Here is a 17,960-nt window from a genome sequence, read left to right as displayed (position 1 = left end):
CAAAGGTGAAGGGCAATATGGGCTGAGGGTACTGAGCTGGTGGATTTACTGCCTTGGGCTTATTGGGAGAAATAATGAATGAGGCACCCCACCTTTACAAGGCTAAATATCAAAAGGAGGCCTCTTAGAATGATATTCAGTACTGGGAAGCAAAAAAAAAAAAAAAAAAAAAAAAAAAGAAAAAAGAAAAGAAAACCGTTTTAGATACTGGGTAACAAAGTACCTGATTTGAGCTCAGATTTCTGTGCTGCACTTTTAAAAACTTCCTCTCTCCTACCTGGCCCACTTTGCTTTATCTTGCCTCCGGTCTGTTTTCCCTCCATCTGTCCCTGACACTCTTCTGTTCTCCCTAATATATTTTGCTGACTTTTTCCAGTAAAGAATTAAGTGTCTGCCAATTTGCCCCTAGAGCATGCCAGTTTCAGCCTCTCTTGTCCTTTTTCATTTTCACCCCGCCTCTTTGCATTTCTTATTACTTATTTCTTCAGAGTTGTTTCTCCTTCTCCTCTCCTGTCCAGTTCCCCTTCCTTTCCTAGGGGATTGATTCACCTGTATCGTTGCATCTTCCTTCCACCCTCAAAGTGGCTAAATAAAGTTGGCTGCAATTATTGCTGCACAACAAACTCTCGGTTGGGGCGGTGGTTCTCAAGTATTAACAAGCCGTAGAATCATTTGCAAGCTTGTTAAAACAGTCTGCTGGGCCCCACTCCCAGTTTCTGATCGAGTAGGTGTTTGGGGGCCTGAGAATGTGCATTTCCAGTAGGTTCCCAGGTGATGCTGAGAACCACTGGAGCAGGGGAACCAACAGCTATTGCCTGGTAGCAGTCAAGGCAGAGGAGACTTGGAGCTTTTGTTCCTTGTCACATCAACAAAGGGACTGATGACAGCCTAGGAAGCTCTGGATAAGTGACCCCGCTGATGTGCTGGGGTGCAGGGAGGAGGGGAGAACAAATGGGAAAAGGTCTGTATTACAACCTTCCGGGAAACACGGAAGCCAGCTCCAAGCCCTGTCATCCACTATCCCACTTGAGATCATGCATAGAAGCAGCAGAAGGGAATTTTCAGGATCCCTTTGATCTGTTCCCAGCTCCCCAGTCTTCTGTCTGTTTATCTCCCTCCTTCCCTGGCCTCCTCTCTTCCCTCCTTCTTACCCCCTGCCCAGTGGATGATTCAGTCCTCCTCTCTCCCGCCTCCCCACCCCGCTGCCATCTGTTTTTCTAATGATGGCAGAAGATGAGCTGTTTTGTTGGCCCACACCATAACAAAACACACTCCATGCTAGCATTTTTCCTGATGCGCTCGCAGAGTGCTGTTTTATTGGTATCATTTCCCCACCCAGTTTTCCCTTTTCTCTCAAACCCCACCCTTTCCCCCTCTCCAGTCTCATGTGGATCCTGGATTCCCAGAATTAGATCAAGAAACACAGAGGTACAGAAGAATGAACTTAACATGCACGTGGGTTGGGTGTGCATCAGGGAAGAAGCTGGAAATCAGGGCAGTTAAAGGGGTCTCTCTGCAGCACCTACAGGAGCCAGAATTACCCAAGCATTGCTGCTAAGTGGCTTATTTCCTTCCAGTGTGAAATGTGGATGACAAAACCTGTTGTGACTGAGACGAGAATGCTTGTACTTGTCACTGGCTATTCTTAGGGTGGGAGGGCATAAATGGTGTGTGTGTGTGTGTAAGCATCTCCTTCCCCTATGACAGAATTTCTGGGTCATTGTTTCTTAGAAATACTCTGCCCTATTCCTGACTTTTAAAATTAACTTCAGTTAATCTAGCTAAAGAAATCACAGCAGCCTACGTCCCAGCACTGATTGGGGAATCTACTATGTGAAGAAGTGGACAAGATTTCTTGAGGTGGTAAAGGTTTAGTTTGGTTAATCAACAGTAGATAACAGGTCTACCTAAGAGATTGCAAACATAGATGCCTGCATGACCCAGGCAGTTAGTTTAAACAAGGGGCACCCACCAGGTAAGTAGCCATAGGGAAAGTAAAAGCTGTGCTAACTGGAGAGAGTTGCCCCTCTGGGGTTGCAGCTGCTACTCGGATCCAGCTAATTGTCATCATGGTTGCCAGCTAGTCTTATTTTTCAAGAGACAAATCTTTGTGCAGAGTTTTAAATATTTATTTTTATTTGGGATGTGTGCGTATGTGTGTAATGTTATATATGCACATATGAATTTTATGTAAAAATCCTGATTTTTAAACATTGGCACCCAAAAAGAAAATTGTTTTTAGACACTGTGCTGGCCAAACAAACCTGTCAGTGGGCCATCAGTCTCCAAAACCCTGAGCGAATTAAGCTCAAACAAGGCCCAGTTACAGAATCCCAAAACCATAAATAATTCTGACTTGCTTTTTAAGTTAGCTTTTATTAAGTCATTTAAAGGGGCTCTCCAAAGATTTTGCTAAAACAAAACAAAACAAAAATCAGAGCTCCTAATTTCTGTGAATTTAAGATTGTGGAACCAACTTAATTTAAGAAATTAAACAAAGGGTAGAGGAATAGGAGAGGGACTGGGTCCTAAATTAGAAGGACTCAAGCTCCATAAATTAAATCCACCTGAGTCCTCTAGTCTGAATTGGGGAAGGGGAGGCCATCTTACCTCACATGACTGGATGCAGTGGACTAAGACGGGGTCTGGGTGCCATTGACGCCGACCAGTGCACACAATGCTCTAACGGGAAAGACGGGAAAAACAGAAAACAAAATTAAAGACATTCGTTCTGTGTGAGAAGGGGCAAACCCTGAGCTCACCACAGGAGTCCAACTCCATTCCTCAAGAAGCTAGTTTCTAATTGTGTCCCATAAAGTGGATTGGGGCTATCTAGCCTTTCCCGTGCACACTGCCCACCCTGACAGATGTCTTTCAGGCAGAAAGTCTTGGTGGAGGAGATTTCTCGAAACTTTTCATCCTCTTTCCCAAAATACCTAAATTTTCAGAGTGGTGTAGTGTGGTTTAAAAAAGCAACCTCAATATTATAATGAGTTTCATCTGGTTTCAGGCATACTATTAGTTCCACTTATTTTGAAATTTTAAATAATGTTACAAGAAATTGTAGGATGGTTGTGTTGATTACACACCACGGGCTTTTAAAGGTTGACAAATAAGTTTTACAAAAGAGTCTTCAACTAAAGTGGACCTCAGAAATGCTAGATTATAAGACGTGAGTGCCTACACCAAGACTGGAGGTGAAATTGCACTCTGCAATTCTTGGTATCATCATGCAGCCTGCCCTGTAGGAAACTGGACAGAACACATACACAGGACACACAGGGCTAGTGTGAAATCACTGCTACTTAAAATGACACCAACATCAAGCTGGTGGGAGCACAGTTAGGTTCATCTTGAGATGCTGGTGGCTGCCTCATTCCTGATGGCCATTTCCAGATGCATATTTAAACAAATAGTCATCTACTTTTTGTTAAATAATAATTTAACAAAACATTTTCACAAAACTTTTTTCTTTTTCTTTTTATATTTTAAAATTCTCAAAGAATATGCTTTTCTAAGGAAAAAAGAAAGTCCCATAGCAGGTTTCAAAGAGAAAAGAAGTTTCTCTCTGTAGCCTGCTACCAACCCACCCTTCTGCAGACCTGCATATTCACATTTTAATCAGTCCAACTGAAATTCCATGCATTCAGAAGGAAAAGAATACATGGCAACATAGGAGGTTTACATGAGATAGCACCTACAGGAATTCCAGAATGCTAACAATGTGTAATCATTAGACTGGAGACATTCACGTATGCTAATAGCAGGTCTATAAATATATACCTCATAGTCAGGTAGGAGAATGGGGATGTGCAATATTTTTCTGGAGTCATACTGCTAAAAGCTAAAACTCCTCCTTCACAGCTTCTCTAGAGGGAAAATAAATAGTATAAATCCTTATAAAGTTTGATATTCAAAACTTCATATTGCAATATATTATTAGAAAGTGACTTGGCTTAAGTCATTATTGTACCAAAAAAAGGATTATCAAAACAAATACATAAGGTAAACCCAAAAGGGGTGTTCAGCCTACTGAAAAAGTGAGTTATTCTCCTGCACTTACAGTCATTTATGCAGAACCATTTGCATATCAACAGTAATTTTGTTAACCAGAAATAATTCTAGTTTATGCTTTAAAGCAGGTTCCACAGGAGCTCTACTGAGCAGTGGTCACACATTTTGTTATTTAAAACATCAATAGTTTGTAGCAGTTTGGGGTCCCAGATAGTAACAATGGCAAAATATAATTTGTCCTTTGAAAGGTAAATACATGAGAACTTTATTCCTTCTCATAGAGGGTATTCACTATGGACCCCCATTTCTCCACCCTAATCAGTCAGTGATTCAATTCAGACCAAATGCATAAATACCTCACTCACTCACTATGGGTCAGATTGTCCAGTGAGCAAGGGATCTGCAAATCCATAAACCTAGTTAAGGCCCTTAAAGAGTTCTAAACCTTTTTTTTTTTTTTTTGAGACAGTCTCGCTCTGTCGCCCATGCTGGAGTGCAGTGGCCGGATCTCAGCTCACTGCAAGCTCCGCCTCCCGGGTTTACGCCATTCTCCTGCCTCAGCCTCCCGAGTAGCTGGGACTACAGGCACCCGCCACCTCGCCCGGCTAGTTTTTTGTATTCTTTTAGTAGAGACGGGGTTTCACCATGTTAGCCAGGATAGTGTCGATCTCCTGACCTCGTGATCCGCCCGTCTTGGCCTCCCAAAGTGCTGGGATTACAGGCTTAAGCCACCGCGCCCGGCCAAGAGTTCAAAAGCTTTAATCAGTCCATGTTGATGAATACTTTGGTTATTTCCAGTCTTTTGTTATAACAAACAAAGCTTATATATAAATCATGTACAAGTATATCTGAAGAATAAATTCATAACAATGGAGTTGATAATACCCACCTTATAGATTTTTAATGATGTAAAATTCAGTTTTGAGACTAATTCATACTGACAATTCTCCTTAACTGCTACAGAAATTGCACGAGTTGGTGGTACCTGTGTCATATCCCTTCCTAGATTGCAAAATCCTTTAGAATAGGGACTATCTAGCATTCCTACTTCTTATCTCAGTGATTTACAGAAAGACGAAATTTTATAAGCATTTGCCAGCCACTAATTATGGTATTGTGTCTCTAGCCTTCTCCTATGAAAATCAGGTATCTCATAAAGATGTTCCCTATTTATAAATATATGTATATGCCATTAATAAAACAAGTACTTAGTGATTATAATTGGAGGGAAATTTCAAATGTTTCTCAAGACTCAATTCTATGGGAGCATTTGAGGTGCAAGAGGGCTATGAAACAGGAAGAAAAGCAAAGCAGTGAGATGGACAGGGAAGGGCTGACTCCTGGTGAGAGGTGAAATGATTTTCTTTTCTTTTATTATTTATTTATTTATAATTTTTTTTTTTTTAGAGACAGTCTCACTCAGTCACCCAGGTTGGAGTTCAGTGGCACAATCATGCTCGCTACAGCCTCAGTCTCCTGGGCTCAAGTGATTCTCCTGCGTCAACCTCCTGACTAGCTGAAACTACAGGTATGTATCACCATGTCAGCCTAATTTAAAAAAATTTTTAATTTATAGAGACAGGGTCTCACTATGTTGCCCAGGCTGGTCTAAAATTCTTGGCCTCAAGCAATCTTCCTACCTTGCCCTTCCAAAGTGTTGGGATTACAGACATGAGCCACCATGTCCAGCTGGTTTTCTTATTTTCTGAAACACTTTTGAAAAACTACAATCATATACATTACATTTGAAAGCTATAATGATAAAAAAACTTTATATCCTCTGCCTAACTTTATCAAACATTTTTAAGATTTTCCAGAATATAAGTCACTATAGATTCAATTAATGTCTCCCGTATATGTCCCTCCAACATCATTATACTTCTTTCCTATTGGTAACAACTATTCTGAATTTGTTATTGTACAAATGCAAATCTATGCATTACTATGTTATTGAAACTATTGCCATTATGCTATTAACAAGCAACTTTTTGCATGATGGAATTCCAGTATCTAAACGCCAAAGATTTGTTTTGAAATTTCCAACATAAAAAAAGTTTAAGAGAGAATTTAGTTTACAAATTTCCTCCTGATTGGACCATTTGAAAGTTTCTAAAAAGCAAGGGGAAAAGAAAGGAAGAAAAGAAAATAGAGGGAAGAAGGGAGAGGGAAAGAAGGAAGAAAGGAAGGAGGGAGGGAGGAAGGACATGGGAGAGAGAGAGGGCGAGAAAGAGAAAGAGGGAGAAAGAAAGAAAGCAAGAGAAGAGAGAGGGAGAAAGAAGGAAGGAAGGAAGGAAGGAAAGAAGGAAGGAAGGAAGGAAGGAAGGAAGGAAGGAAGGAAGGAAAGAAAGAAAGAAAGAAAGAAAGAAAGAAGAAAGAAAGAAAGAAAGAAAGAAAGAAAGAAAAGAAAGAAGAAAGAAAGAAAGAAAGAAAAGAAAGAAGAAAGAAAGAAAGAAAGGAAAGAAAGGAAAGAAAGAAAGAGAAAAGAAGAAAGAAAAGAAAGAGAGAAAGAAAGAAGAATAAAGGTTACTAGGATGGTCATAAGTCACCATGAAGGCTATTGCCTGGTAAATGTCTTGTTAAAGGTCACAAAACTCAAGAATAGCCAACAATAAAGGCTAACAGAAAATTGCTCAATTATTTTTTAATGGGAGTAGTTATTTGACAGAATGGGCTGCTAATCACATCAGGGCACAAAGTTCTGCCAATGTCCACATTTGTGATAATTTCCTTATTGCTACATGTATGTGCTCCTGAGTAAAACATCCGTTACATGTTTATTTAGACCATAGCACACTACCCTGCAACTTGCTTTTCCGTTCCTCTTCCCCTTTCCTCCAAGATGCTCTTGTCTACTCTCCTCTAGTGATAGGACACTTGATGCCTAGAGGGAATGACTCCATGCTTAAAAATGATGAAAAAGAAGACCTTTCCATGACTCATGTCTGAGTCTCCAATGATCTGCAGCCAGTGTCACTGGAGCTGTTATACACAATTGTACCCATTAAGAGGACACTTTGGGGGCGGGGCTGAGCATTAAGAGCCAGAGGGAAGAGTGAGGTCATTTGGTTGGAAACTGTGGCTTTTGCCAGCGTATTATCTTCTTGTTTTCTTCCTCCTTCTCTCTTCTCTTTAAAACAGTCATTTTTATTTAAAGGACTATTTATGTTTGGGGAACAATTTGGGAAAACAAAGTTAGAAATTATAAGATTTGATATAACTGGAGAATTCTGTTGAAAAGCTGGGAATTTGAGAGAGATTTCATATAGTGTTAAAGGCTCTTTGCAAACCTATTTCATGCAGCCACAGGAAAATTTCACTTATTTGGACCTCACTAATTCATAATTATGGTACTCCAGAAAAAAAGTGCTGTTTAGTCTGTGGAAAAAGGAATTTATGAAGCAAAATAATAGGGGAAATGAGATGTCATGATGAATGTCTTTGTACTTCAGAAGGAAACAGTTTCAAATGGTATTTAGAAAACAGCATTTACATTTACATGCAAACAATTGCCAGAATGTGTAAAAAAATTATCCATGAAATCGGTTTCTTGAAGGACCACTACTTTGTAAATTAAAACATTATTTTTTCCTATTTTAAAGTCACCAGATACAATAAAACACTCTCTTGACACAATGGTTAAGGATAATCATAAAAATTCAACTTAACATAGGCTTTTTGGGAAAATAAAAAGGTTTTCTTTGAGAAGTGACTCCCTGGCAGTCATTCTTTTCTGTGGGCCCTTTGATTTCCCGCAGCCACCACCTCCTGAGTAAAAGATGAAATGAATCCCGCACTGAGGAGATACCGGGGGCGAAGGAGAAGCTGTCATTTCCACCCTCAGCAGTAGTACAGTTTACTGGGGAATTGGGATTAGCATGGCAGAAAAGAAGAAAAAGAATAAGAATCTAGGAAAAAAAGGGATGAGAAAATAAAAAAGTGCCTTAGTGAAAGTCTGAGGGAGCTTCTCCCACTTGCTGGGTGCAGGTGCCTTGGACATCAGGAGTGTCTGTGCTGCTGCCAGTGCAGGGGCATCGGGTGGAGGCCTTTGATCTGGTCACACGAGGACGTGCGCAATGGGCATCAGCATTGACTATTTGGCTGCCCCCCTGCCTGTCCCAACTGCCAGGTCCCACTGCTCAGTCACCTTGGCTGACAGGCATGGATTGGTCTGGCATCCTTCCTTTCTGTCAGTATACTTCTTACCCCACTAGAAGGGTCTAGATCCCCATCAGGAAGAAAACGAGAAGGTAATATGCTGGCAAAAACCAGTTTCCAACCAAATGAACTCACTCTTCCCTCTGGCTCTTAATGCTCAGCCCTGCCCCCAAAGTGTTCTCTTGATGGGTACAATTGTGTGTAACAGCTCCAGTGACACTGGTGAAGGTGAAGAAGGAAGGCACCATTGCAATGACAAGGGTCTAGAAAGTCCATCTGAAAATTTCAAACCCTTACCTATTATCTCTCACATCCAGCATGCCCTCGAAACATCTAAAAGTACTGTATTTTCATCCTTCCTCTCTTCTCAGTCTCACAGTAAAAAGCTTTTAGAAATTGCTTCTGTTGTCAGAGGTGTTCCAATAGGAAACACTGAATAGCCATTAGTTCCTTTCTCAGCTCAGTTTATAAAAGAGACAGAAAAAGACAAATGACCCAGACATTATTGTATATACACACACGTGCACACACATACACACACACACAAACTATAGAAACCTATTTTTCTTTATTTTGCATGGAGATAGCTAGTGATATCTTTTCAGGGATGGAGAATATTTCCAGGGGGAAAGATTTGTACTAAGTGAACTGAAATCTCATTTTTATTTAATTAAGAAGTTTGTGCTAGAAACTGTGCAAGACATTTCACATGTGTTATTTTAAATTTAATAGCAACCATGCCAGCTAGATAGTATCCTCACCCTTGTAGATGAGCAGAGAGAGGCTCCAAGGAGTAAGTGACATTATATTTGAACCCAGGAGGACCTCATTCTTCCTTTTATGTCAGTTGCTACTTCGAGATGTTTTTCATCAAAACCCCAGATTACCTAAGACCTCAGAAATTCTTCCTTTAATAAAAAATATATTATTCTGTAAGTCAGGCATCATTTGCAGGAATATAAAGCAGAATCCCCAGAGCAAGGCAAATAAACTCTGTAGGCATCTAAAACTATACTTGATCGTTCTTTAAAAACAAACACAATTGTTTTCACAAGAAAAAAATAGTATTATAAAGAAATATCGCTTTTAATCTTTTTTTTTCTTAGGTTTCATGTTGGGGGAAGTATGGAAATGAGGGGCTTCTCATGGTTGAGAGGAATGACTGATTCTCTATCTGATAGGCAAGTTAACTCAAACATATACCAGGGGGAAAAAAAGACTATAGCAAACAGGGTGAGGCAGGGAGTACTACATTAAACTGGGAGTCAGCAAAGTTGGTGGCATTTATTTTTCTATTTCTTGCCAGCTGTGCAATATTGAACAGGTCATCCAACAACAGCTAATGTGTCTGTAAAATAAACATAATACAATCTTCCTTTCCTGGCTTATTGGTTTGTGATGAGACTCAAATATATACGTGTGTGTGTATGTGTGTGTGTGTGTGTAATATATCACATATATATTTTTTCACACATATATGTTTTGAAGACAATAAAGTGTTATCCAAATGTAAGGTATCATTTTTTATTACAAAGATTGAAGTCATTGGAAGCAGACTAGAGAAAATAATGCAATTTAATCCATTACTCTGTACTCCTGCCAGATACAAAGGCATTTGAAATAATGGCAGATAGCAGGAATTTTCATGAAATAAGCAAGCATCACTTGCTAAACAAATGAGCCATGCTTCAGAGAGGTGTGCTTGTATTTATAATATTTATCTTGTCAGTATTTTATTTTGTAATAGTAGAGTTTCTTGAAGCATTTCAGTGGAATTACCTAAGGTGCTTGTTAAAGATGCTCATTCCAAGGCATCTCCAGTCTTTCTGAAGGCTGGAATCCTGCTGTTCTTTTTATATACTGCCCAAGCGATTCTTAAGGACACAAACATTTAAGATTAAGTACAACATGGAACAACTCCCAAGATAAGTCAATTTGACTTACAAGGATTTTACTCGACATGGAGTTTCATTTAACGAATTGCCTTGGTTTATGAGGCATTTCTTCTTATTTATGAGGACAAGGTTAGATTTCGCACCCTGGGTGAGTTGCTGAGTGCCACAGAACCATAGCCATCATGAGATCATCTGTGGCTGGTGTATAATCTCATCCTAGAGGCCCCGAGGTACCTAAGGGCAATCATCTCATCATCATTTCCACTGCATCCAGTGACTTCTTTTTTCTTGTTTTTCTTTTACTATAAAATTGCAATTTCCGAAACACAGAGCATCTCTTGCAAGCTTTGTTCGTAAGCAATATTCTTTTTTTTTTTTTTTTTTTTTGGAGATGGAGTCTTGCTCTGTCACCCAGGCTGGAGTACAGTGGCCGGATCTCAGCTCACTGCAAGCTCCGCCTCCCGGGTTTACGCCATTCTCCTGGTTCAGCCTCCGGAGTAGCTGGGACTACAGGCGCCCGCTACCTCGCCCGGCTAGTTTTTTGTATTTTTTAGTAGAGACAGGGTTTCACCATGTTAGCCAGGATGGTCTCGATCTCCTGACCTCGTGATCCGCCCATCTCGGCCTCCCAAAGTGCTGGGATTACAGGCTTGAGCCACCGCGCCCGGCCAAGCAATATTCTTTTTTTTTTTTTTTTTTTGAGGCGGAGTCTCGCTCTGTCGCCCAGGCTGGAGTGCAATGGCCGGATCTCAGCTCACTGCAAGCTCCGCCTCCCGGGTTTACGCCATTCTCCTGCCTCAGCCTCCCGAGTAGCTGGGACTACAGGCGCCCGCCATCTCGCCCGGCTAATTTTTTATATTTTTTTAGTAGAGACGGGGTTTCACTGTATTAGCCAGGAGGGTCTCGATCTCCTGACCTCGTGATCCGCCCGTCTCGGCCTCCCAAAGTGCTGGGATTACAGGCTTGAGCCACCGCGCCCGGCCAGCAATATTCTTTAACATAGTAACTGTGAAAGAGCAGAGAGAGCACAGGTAACAGCTTGTTTTGCTACTCTGTGATAATTAGTGTTCACCATTGGTTAACTACTTGGTTTTCTTTTGGCATAAAGGGTACTTATTTGGAGTTCAAGAAAACATTAAAATGTTAATTATGTTTTCAACTTCTGAAATTCTGATTGCTGGGAATTTTTCTAGAAACAAATAATCCTTCTAAGGTAAGGACAAGACTCATTTCGCAAGTTACCTCAGCTCTTCCCTTACATTTTGGAAGCAGCTAATTTAGTGATTTCACTTTGTTTTCACATGGAAATGTGACACAAGCCTCAAGAGTTCCAGAAAAGCAATTGCATCCCTATTAATACTGTGAACTGTGACAAGCCGTATAGTTTAGTTATACACCCAAATTATAAAGAGCAGGGCAGAATCTCATACAGATGAGAAGAGGCAGGCAAACTGAGGGGAAGCAATCTGCCTCAAATAGGAATGGCAACTGATCAAGAAAACTTGCTATGCATCAAGTAAGCTAAGGTCTATTCATACATTTCTTATCTGATACTCACATTAATCTACTGAGATCAGTGTTATTTCCACTTACACATGAGGAAATGGAGGTACTGACTAGTAAATTGCCTAAGGTTATGCAGTTGGTGAATAAAAGAGCTCATGAGTTAAAAATTCGGCTTTTAGAAAATATATTTTTTTAATTGCAGGGTCTTCAGTGTTTCTCTGCTAACATCCTCAAAATCAAGTCTGTTCAACCTATGTCAAAAATCAAGAATTTACTGACTAAATCATAGTCATGATAAATGCAATGATAGAAATGATCATGTTTGATATACTGACTTAAGGAAGATGTTCCGCATATTTTTTACTGACTTAAGGAAGATGTTCCACATATTTTTTCCTGAGGTGGTCAACTTAGAATTGACAAGGATATATCAATAAGAAGCTGCTGAAATGCATCCAGACTGAGAAAAAAATATGCATTTACTTCTGAAGTAGAAGATGGTGCTACCTGCATGTTCTCACTTATAAGTGGGAGCTGAACAATCAGAACATATTGATACAGGGAGGAAATTAACACACACTAGGGCCTGTCGGGGGGCCAGAGGGAGGGAGAGTATCAGGACAAATAGCTAATGCATGTGAGGCTTAATATGTAGGTGGTGGGTTGATTGATAGGTGCAGCAAACCATCATGGCACACATTTACCCATGTAACAAACCTGCACATCCTGCATCTGTATCCCAGTACTGAAAATTAAATTAAATTAAAAAGAAAAAAAGAAAATGGTGCTACAGCAGTTTCTTTGCTCATTTAACCAATGTTTCTAAGAAACCTACAAAGTGCCAGGCACTGAAAAAGGCATCAGGAATATAAACAAGAACAAAATGCTATGGAATAGAAGTAAATAAACAATAATGATTTCCCCAAAAGGATAGCTGAAAAAAGGGAGGCTTTAATCGAATAGAGAAAATTGTTTTCCAGTTTAGAGTCAAGTCACTGTAATTGGTATCCCTGCTGTTTTCATGAAGACAAATGGACTGTCATTTTCTAGAATGTTCCATTAGAAACACAGAGGTAGAAGAAACCCTGCTGACTGGAAGGCTTGCACTCGGGCCTCACAGACGCTGCATCTTTGACTGTTCCCAAAGATGCCTTGTGGGGTGGATGGTGAAGCAAATGAAGAAGGATCTATTTCAGTTTATGCCCAAGAGAAAGAAAATGCTCATGCATGCCCAAGGCTTTCTCCCTTTGCCTGCTTATAGAGAAAGAGAAGTGTTTCATCATAGCACACTGAGTTTATGGGGCTGAAAGAAAGGGTCTAGACCATCTGGCACATCATGAAACATGAGGCAGAAACTCTTTCTCCAGGGCACTGTAATTCCACCTACTGTAGTTTAGCTAAACCTTAACAACAGAATGGAGAGTAAAAGTGAAAGTCTGGAAAGGCCAGGGGATGGGAATCTGTGGAGGTGTTTTTCTGGCCCTCTCCTTCATACTTCAATGCAGTCTTCACACTGCCCTCAGCACTGAGGTGCACTCCACCTCCACTCAGAGTTCTCATGCGGCTTGACATCCTAGGAAGGGCAGGCAATGCCTGGTGGGATCTTGCCTGCCTGCTTCTCCTGACCTCATTCTTTTACCACCATCTTTCCTCTCCCTCAGTACCACACATACCCTAGTTTCAGCCAGATGGAACATTTACTATTTCTTACCCTCTTGAATGCTCCTCTTGATCACAGTTTAAGACCCAGAGGAAAAGCTTTTTGGTCAGTTTCCATTGATCCTTCCCCAACTCCACCAGGCTCCTGAGCAGAAGACTTGGTTGCTTCCTCTCAGGTGTTCCCATAACACCTCTACTACGTTCAAACCTTTTCCCATGTGACATCATCATAGATATCTGCTTTCATGGCCAAATTGTAAGTCCTTAAACAGAGGGACTAGTATTTTTCACCTCCACATCCCAGCACTCAGCATAGCTCACGGCACATAATAACCGCAGTAAATGTTTGTTGAATGAATGACTAACTGAATTAATAGGATTGTGCTATTCTCCATTCCTCACCCAAATCACACTTAAGAGTACATTTTTTCCTAAACCTCCTGCTTTGACACAAATCCATGCCCATAATAAAGCACAATTAACCTATGAGGAAAAAGCAGAGACCTGAGGATAATGGTTGAATGAAATGTGGCATATCTCTGGAGTCCTCTTTTGCTCATCCAATGAGAACAGACTTGCAAGAATTTTATTAAACAGTCTAATAATTAAGTAACCAAGCTCTTAGGCTTTCTGATGTCCCCATCCTCCTCTATCCTAAGAAGAAACAATTAGTTTACAACACGATTTTCTCCATTTAGCTCCTGCATAGCCTTTTCTTTCTCTTTTTCATTCACTCATTTCACAAATATTTATTGAGCATGTATCAAATACTAGGCACTGTTTTAGGATCTAGGGATATCATAATGAATAAAACAGACAATAATCTATCAATGAGCTTTTTATTTTAATGGCAGAAAAAGATAATAGAAAAGTAAGTAAAATACGTAATATTCTTGGTAATGATAAATCCTAAGGAGGAAAAATAAAAGGAAAGGAGACAGAAAATGTCAGGGGAGTTAAAATGTTAGATATTAATAGAATAACCAAAGAGGGCCTTCCTGAAATTTGACTAAAAATCTGTAAGACGGAAAGGAGCAAACCATGCAGATATTCTGGAGAAGAACATCCTGGGCTGAAGGAAGCAAAAGCGCAAAGGTGCTGAGGTGAGGGTGTGGCTGGCATGTTTAGGAAACAGCCAAGAAGCCACCAAGGCAAGATTGGGGGAGCCAAGGAAAGCACGAGGAAGATGGAGTCGGAAAGGGAAAGGTGACCACAGGAGGAAAGGAAGCTCCAGAGATGAGAATCCTGATTTCAGAAGAATCAAATGTGCAGATGTAGACATCAATGCAAGTTTTGACAGGAGGGCTGGCTAACGTGGCCACGCCCCAGGAGTCAAAGTGTTTCAGAAGCAAGGAGAGGGGTGCCATAAGGGTCAGAAGACGACAGCCGCATTGAGGGAAGTGAGTGGTTCATTCTGTTGACATTGGATTCAAATGTGAGTCATTTTACAGGGGAGGGAGGAAAAATGGTTTACAAATGGCAGTGAAGAGAGAGGATGATGCCTATCCCTCTTGCAGGCCCAGGGTTAGGAGGGGCATGAGGGAGAAAGCAGCAAGGAATGAGTCTTGCGGGGGAGGCAGAGTCCTCAGTGGAGAGCCAGATTTCAGATAGAAAAGGAAGCAAATGGAAAGAAAGCCCAGAGAAGAGGCTGTGGATGTCGTGGATTTTGCTGATGACTGACTTTGAATAGCAGATGGCCCAGGAAAAGGATTTCAGGTTTAGAAAGGGTGGGAGATGGATAAAGGAAAGGCAATTCTCTTCTTACTCAGTTCCTTTAGGCACTCCCCTGCTTGCAGTTTTATTTTCATCTTTTCTAATCCATCCTTTTCTTTCCATTCTTCTTTCATCTTTATACATTTCTTTGACTTATCCTAACCTGTCCCATCTTATTTTTCATTAGTAGTAATTTTCCTTTCTGTTCCTTATGTCTCTAAGATTTCTTTCCATCTTATACTTCAAACTTTCCTTTAGATGTGGGCTATCTTTTTTTTTTCAAGCTTCCCTCTTTTTGCTTTTCAATGCTTAACTTTTCTTTCTAGGAATAATCCATGTGGTTGTTTGCTTTGAGGATGCTTTGAAAGTCTCTGAAATTACTCCAAAAAACAATGTTCCAAATGTTACTCAACAGACTCATGTCTTTGGCACATAACGATGTCCGTTTCCTCACCTGGACTTTGACAGGTTCCATCCAGTGCTCCAGAGTGTCAGCAGTGACGTTCTCAGGCAGCATCACGGGGTCACTGGGGGGGATTACACACAATGGGGAACACACTGCACCTGAAAGAACAGAAGTTTACAGCAGAGACTTGAACTTCCCAGATCTTGTTCTTTTTCTTTCAGGAATCAATAGCTTTGAGTTTTTAAAGAACAATTGATTTCATTATGGGTCACCATATTATGATGTTGTAGGCAGGGCTGATAGTCATCTGTGTTCCCGTAAGGGTACTTTCACACTAATTGGTAAAGAGACTCTCCCCCAACCTAACTCCACTTGCCCCAAGTGTCCCCTCCTCTGTCTTGTCCAGGATAACAGCTCCTCTGGAATGTCTGAATTTCTACACGATCTAGTAACGGAAAGATTGACTCCTGGCCCAGGTAGCCTCCAAGATCCCCTCCAGGACTCTAGCTAGACAAAGTCTATCCTGATTGGCTCATACCTTTTAAGTATATCTAATATCATTCCTGTTTACATGGTCTCCTGGAAGCTTATAATTGCAACAACTACTACCTAAGAACTTGACATGCTGGTAGTGGTGGTGGTGGATGGCAGGAAATGACCCAGAAATTATAAAATTACTCCAGATACTATTCTCTCCGTTCCTGCACTAAAGATAATTGCATTGGCAGCCAACAGACCTATTTGATTAAAGGAGGAAGCAGTGAAGAATCAGAAGGTATGTATTGGGTATGTATTGGTCTCTTGCAGAAAAATCTTGCTGTATTCCCTTCCACACAGAGTCCAAATATCTCCTAAAATTATATTAAGAGAAAATACGCTCTTTAGGTTCTCTATTTCCTCATCTATAGATTTGATGATTTCCAAGTTTCTTTTTAGTCCTTACTCTCTATGTTTCTATGTTTTCAGTGACTTTTAAAACAATCAAAAGAACTACATCCCTCTTAAGGACTCTAGATATGTGAGGATATGATATTTTAATGCAGAAATTGGATGCTTGAAGGATGAGAACCTGTTTGTGAAACACCACCCAAGAGGCACATCTGAATTCCCTGATACTCTATGCCTGACCACAAGACATCACTGTGCAAAGAGCATCTTGAAGACGGCAATGAGCTTACTAATTAATGAAAATTATACTCATTGGCATTGGTTAGAATGTCCGATAAAATTACTCCTTGCTAATGCAGTTCAGAATTTAGGAGTAATCTTACAAGGTTTCGCATCAGCTACAACTCTTTCCTATTATATTTAGGGCCACCCAAGGCAAAGTTAACATCACTATAAATCAGTTCTGGCCACAAAGACATTTTATTGTAATTGCTTGAATAAGAAGTTGTCCATGGCTCTGGAACCTAGTCCTCTGCAGAGAAAGAATGGTTGAAGAATGATGTATGAAAGAGGAATCTCAAATCATCCCTTTCAGTAATTCTCCACTCCAGTAACAACCACAGAGAATGAAGAAGAATAGAAGAGCCCAGCAGACACATGCTATGTGGCTACACAGTCCCACCTTTCATCTTGGAGCTACAAACCATACCACAAATCCATCTGGTCTAGGCCCCTCAAAGTTGCCATAAATCTCATTTTTACTAACGCAGCTAAAAGTCAACTTGCAATTTCAATCCACTCTTTAGGGAGAACAGTGTCTCTGCTTCGAGATTCAGCTGGGCAGCCTGGGTGCAGTGGCTCATGCTTGTAATCCCAGAACTTTGGGAGGCTGAGGTGGGCGGATCACCTGAGGTCAGGAGTTTGAGACCAGCCTGGCCAACATGGTGAAGTCCCATCTCTACTAAAAACACAAAAACTAGTCAGGCGTGGTGGCAGGCGCATGTAGTCCCAGTTACTTGGGAAGCTGAGGCAGGAGAACTGCTTGAACCCGGAAAGCGGAGGTTGCAGTGAGCTGAGATTGTGCCACTGCATTCCAGCCTGGGCGACAGAGCAAGACTCCATCTCAAAATAAATAAATAAATAAAATTTAAAAAAATTCAGCTGTGCTCAACAAAAGAATGACATGGAAATTGACTTTAAGTTCACTCCTATCCTTACCAATCCCATATCCTTGTTCACATTTGTACTCCACGGAATTCAGCTCTGAGGGGGGTGGTGGGCATTCTCCTTGCAGATTCTCACACAACTTAAACTCCTGGGTCCACAGTCCCTCTTTAGTGCAGAGGATGGGAAGCTAGAATATGAAAAGTAAACATCTTAATTATTGTTTTGTTAACTTTATTGAGAGTTGAAAACAAGTGGTCTGATTAAGTGGTAGTATTCTCCAGTTCTAGAACCTGGGCCAAAAGACACTATTGAAACAACATGTTGTTACTGGTCAAAAAAAAAAAAAGCCAAAAATTTCTTTGCTTTTTCCAGGCAGAGGAATCACGATGACAATTTTTTTTCCATTAATGAAATGTATTAACAATGTATTTTCCTTTATATATAGGAATACAATCAGCTATCAACCAAAGCTCATGAATTCAGAGCTATTTATGGAATTGTTTCCCAGATGGTGTTATTTTGCACTGATTCATCCCTACTATCACACAAATGCTGCT

General features: G+C 40.6%; 1 protein-coding gene across 2 annotated transcripts in view; it reads right to left on the bottom strand.

Annotated features, from left to right (window-relative positions):
* PAPPA2 (pappalysin 2) overlaps positions 1-17,960 on the bottom strand; it is a 636,503-nt gene that overhangs the window by 44,025 nt on the left and 574,518 nt on the right. For both annotated transcript variants that reach the window (XM_033198867.1, XM_033198866.1), the window contains exons 19-21: positions 17,455-17,590; positions 15,397-15,506; positions 2,611-2,682 (exon numbers count right to left, since the gene is read on the bottom strand). In XM_033198867.1, coding sequence (XP_033054758.1) covers positions 2,611-2,682; positions 15,397-15,506; positions 17,455-17,590 — 318 coding nt within the window. The remainder of the gene's footprint in view (positions 1-2,610; positions 2,683-15,396; positions 15,507-17,454; positions 17,591-17,960) is intronic.

This window comes from Trachypithecus francoisi, unplaced genomic scaffold, assembly GCF_009764315.1.
Source record: "Trachypithecus francoisi isolate TF-2019V2 unplaced genomic scaffold, Tfra_2.0 Lachesis_group5, whole genome shotgun sequence".
NCBI classification, from domain to species: Eukaryota; Metazoa; Chordata; class Mammalia; order Primates; family Cercopithecidae; genus Trachypithecus; species Trachypithecus francoisi.
The sequence above is the reverse complement of the archived record's forward strand: the minus strand, read 5'-3'. Positions and strand labels throughout refer to the sequence as shown.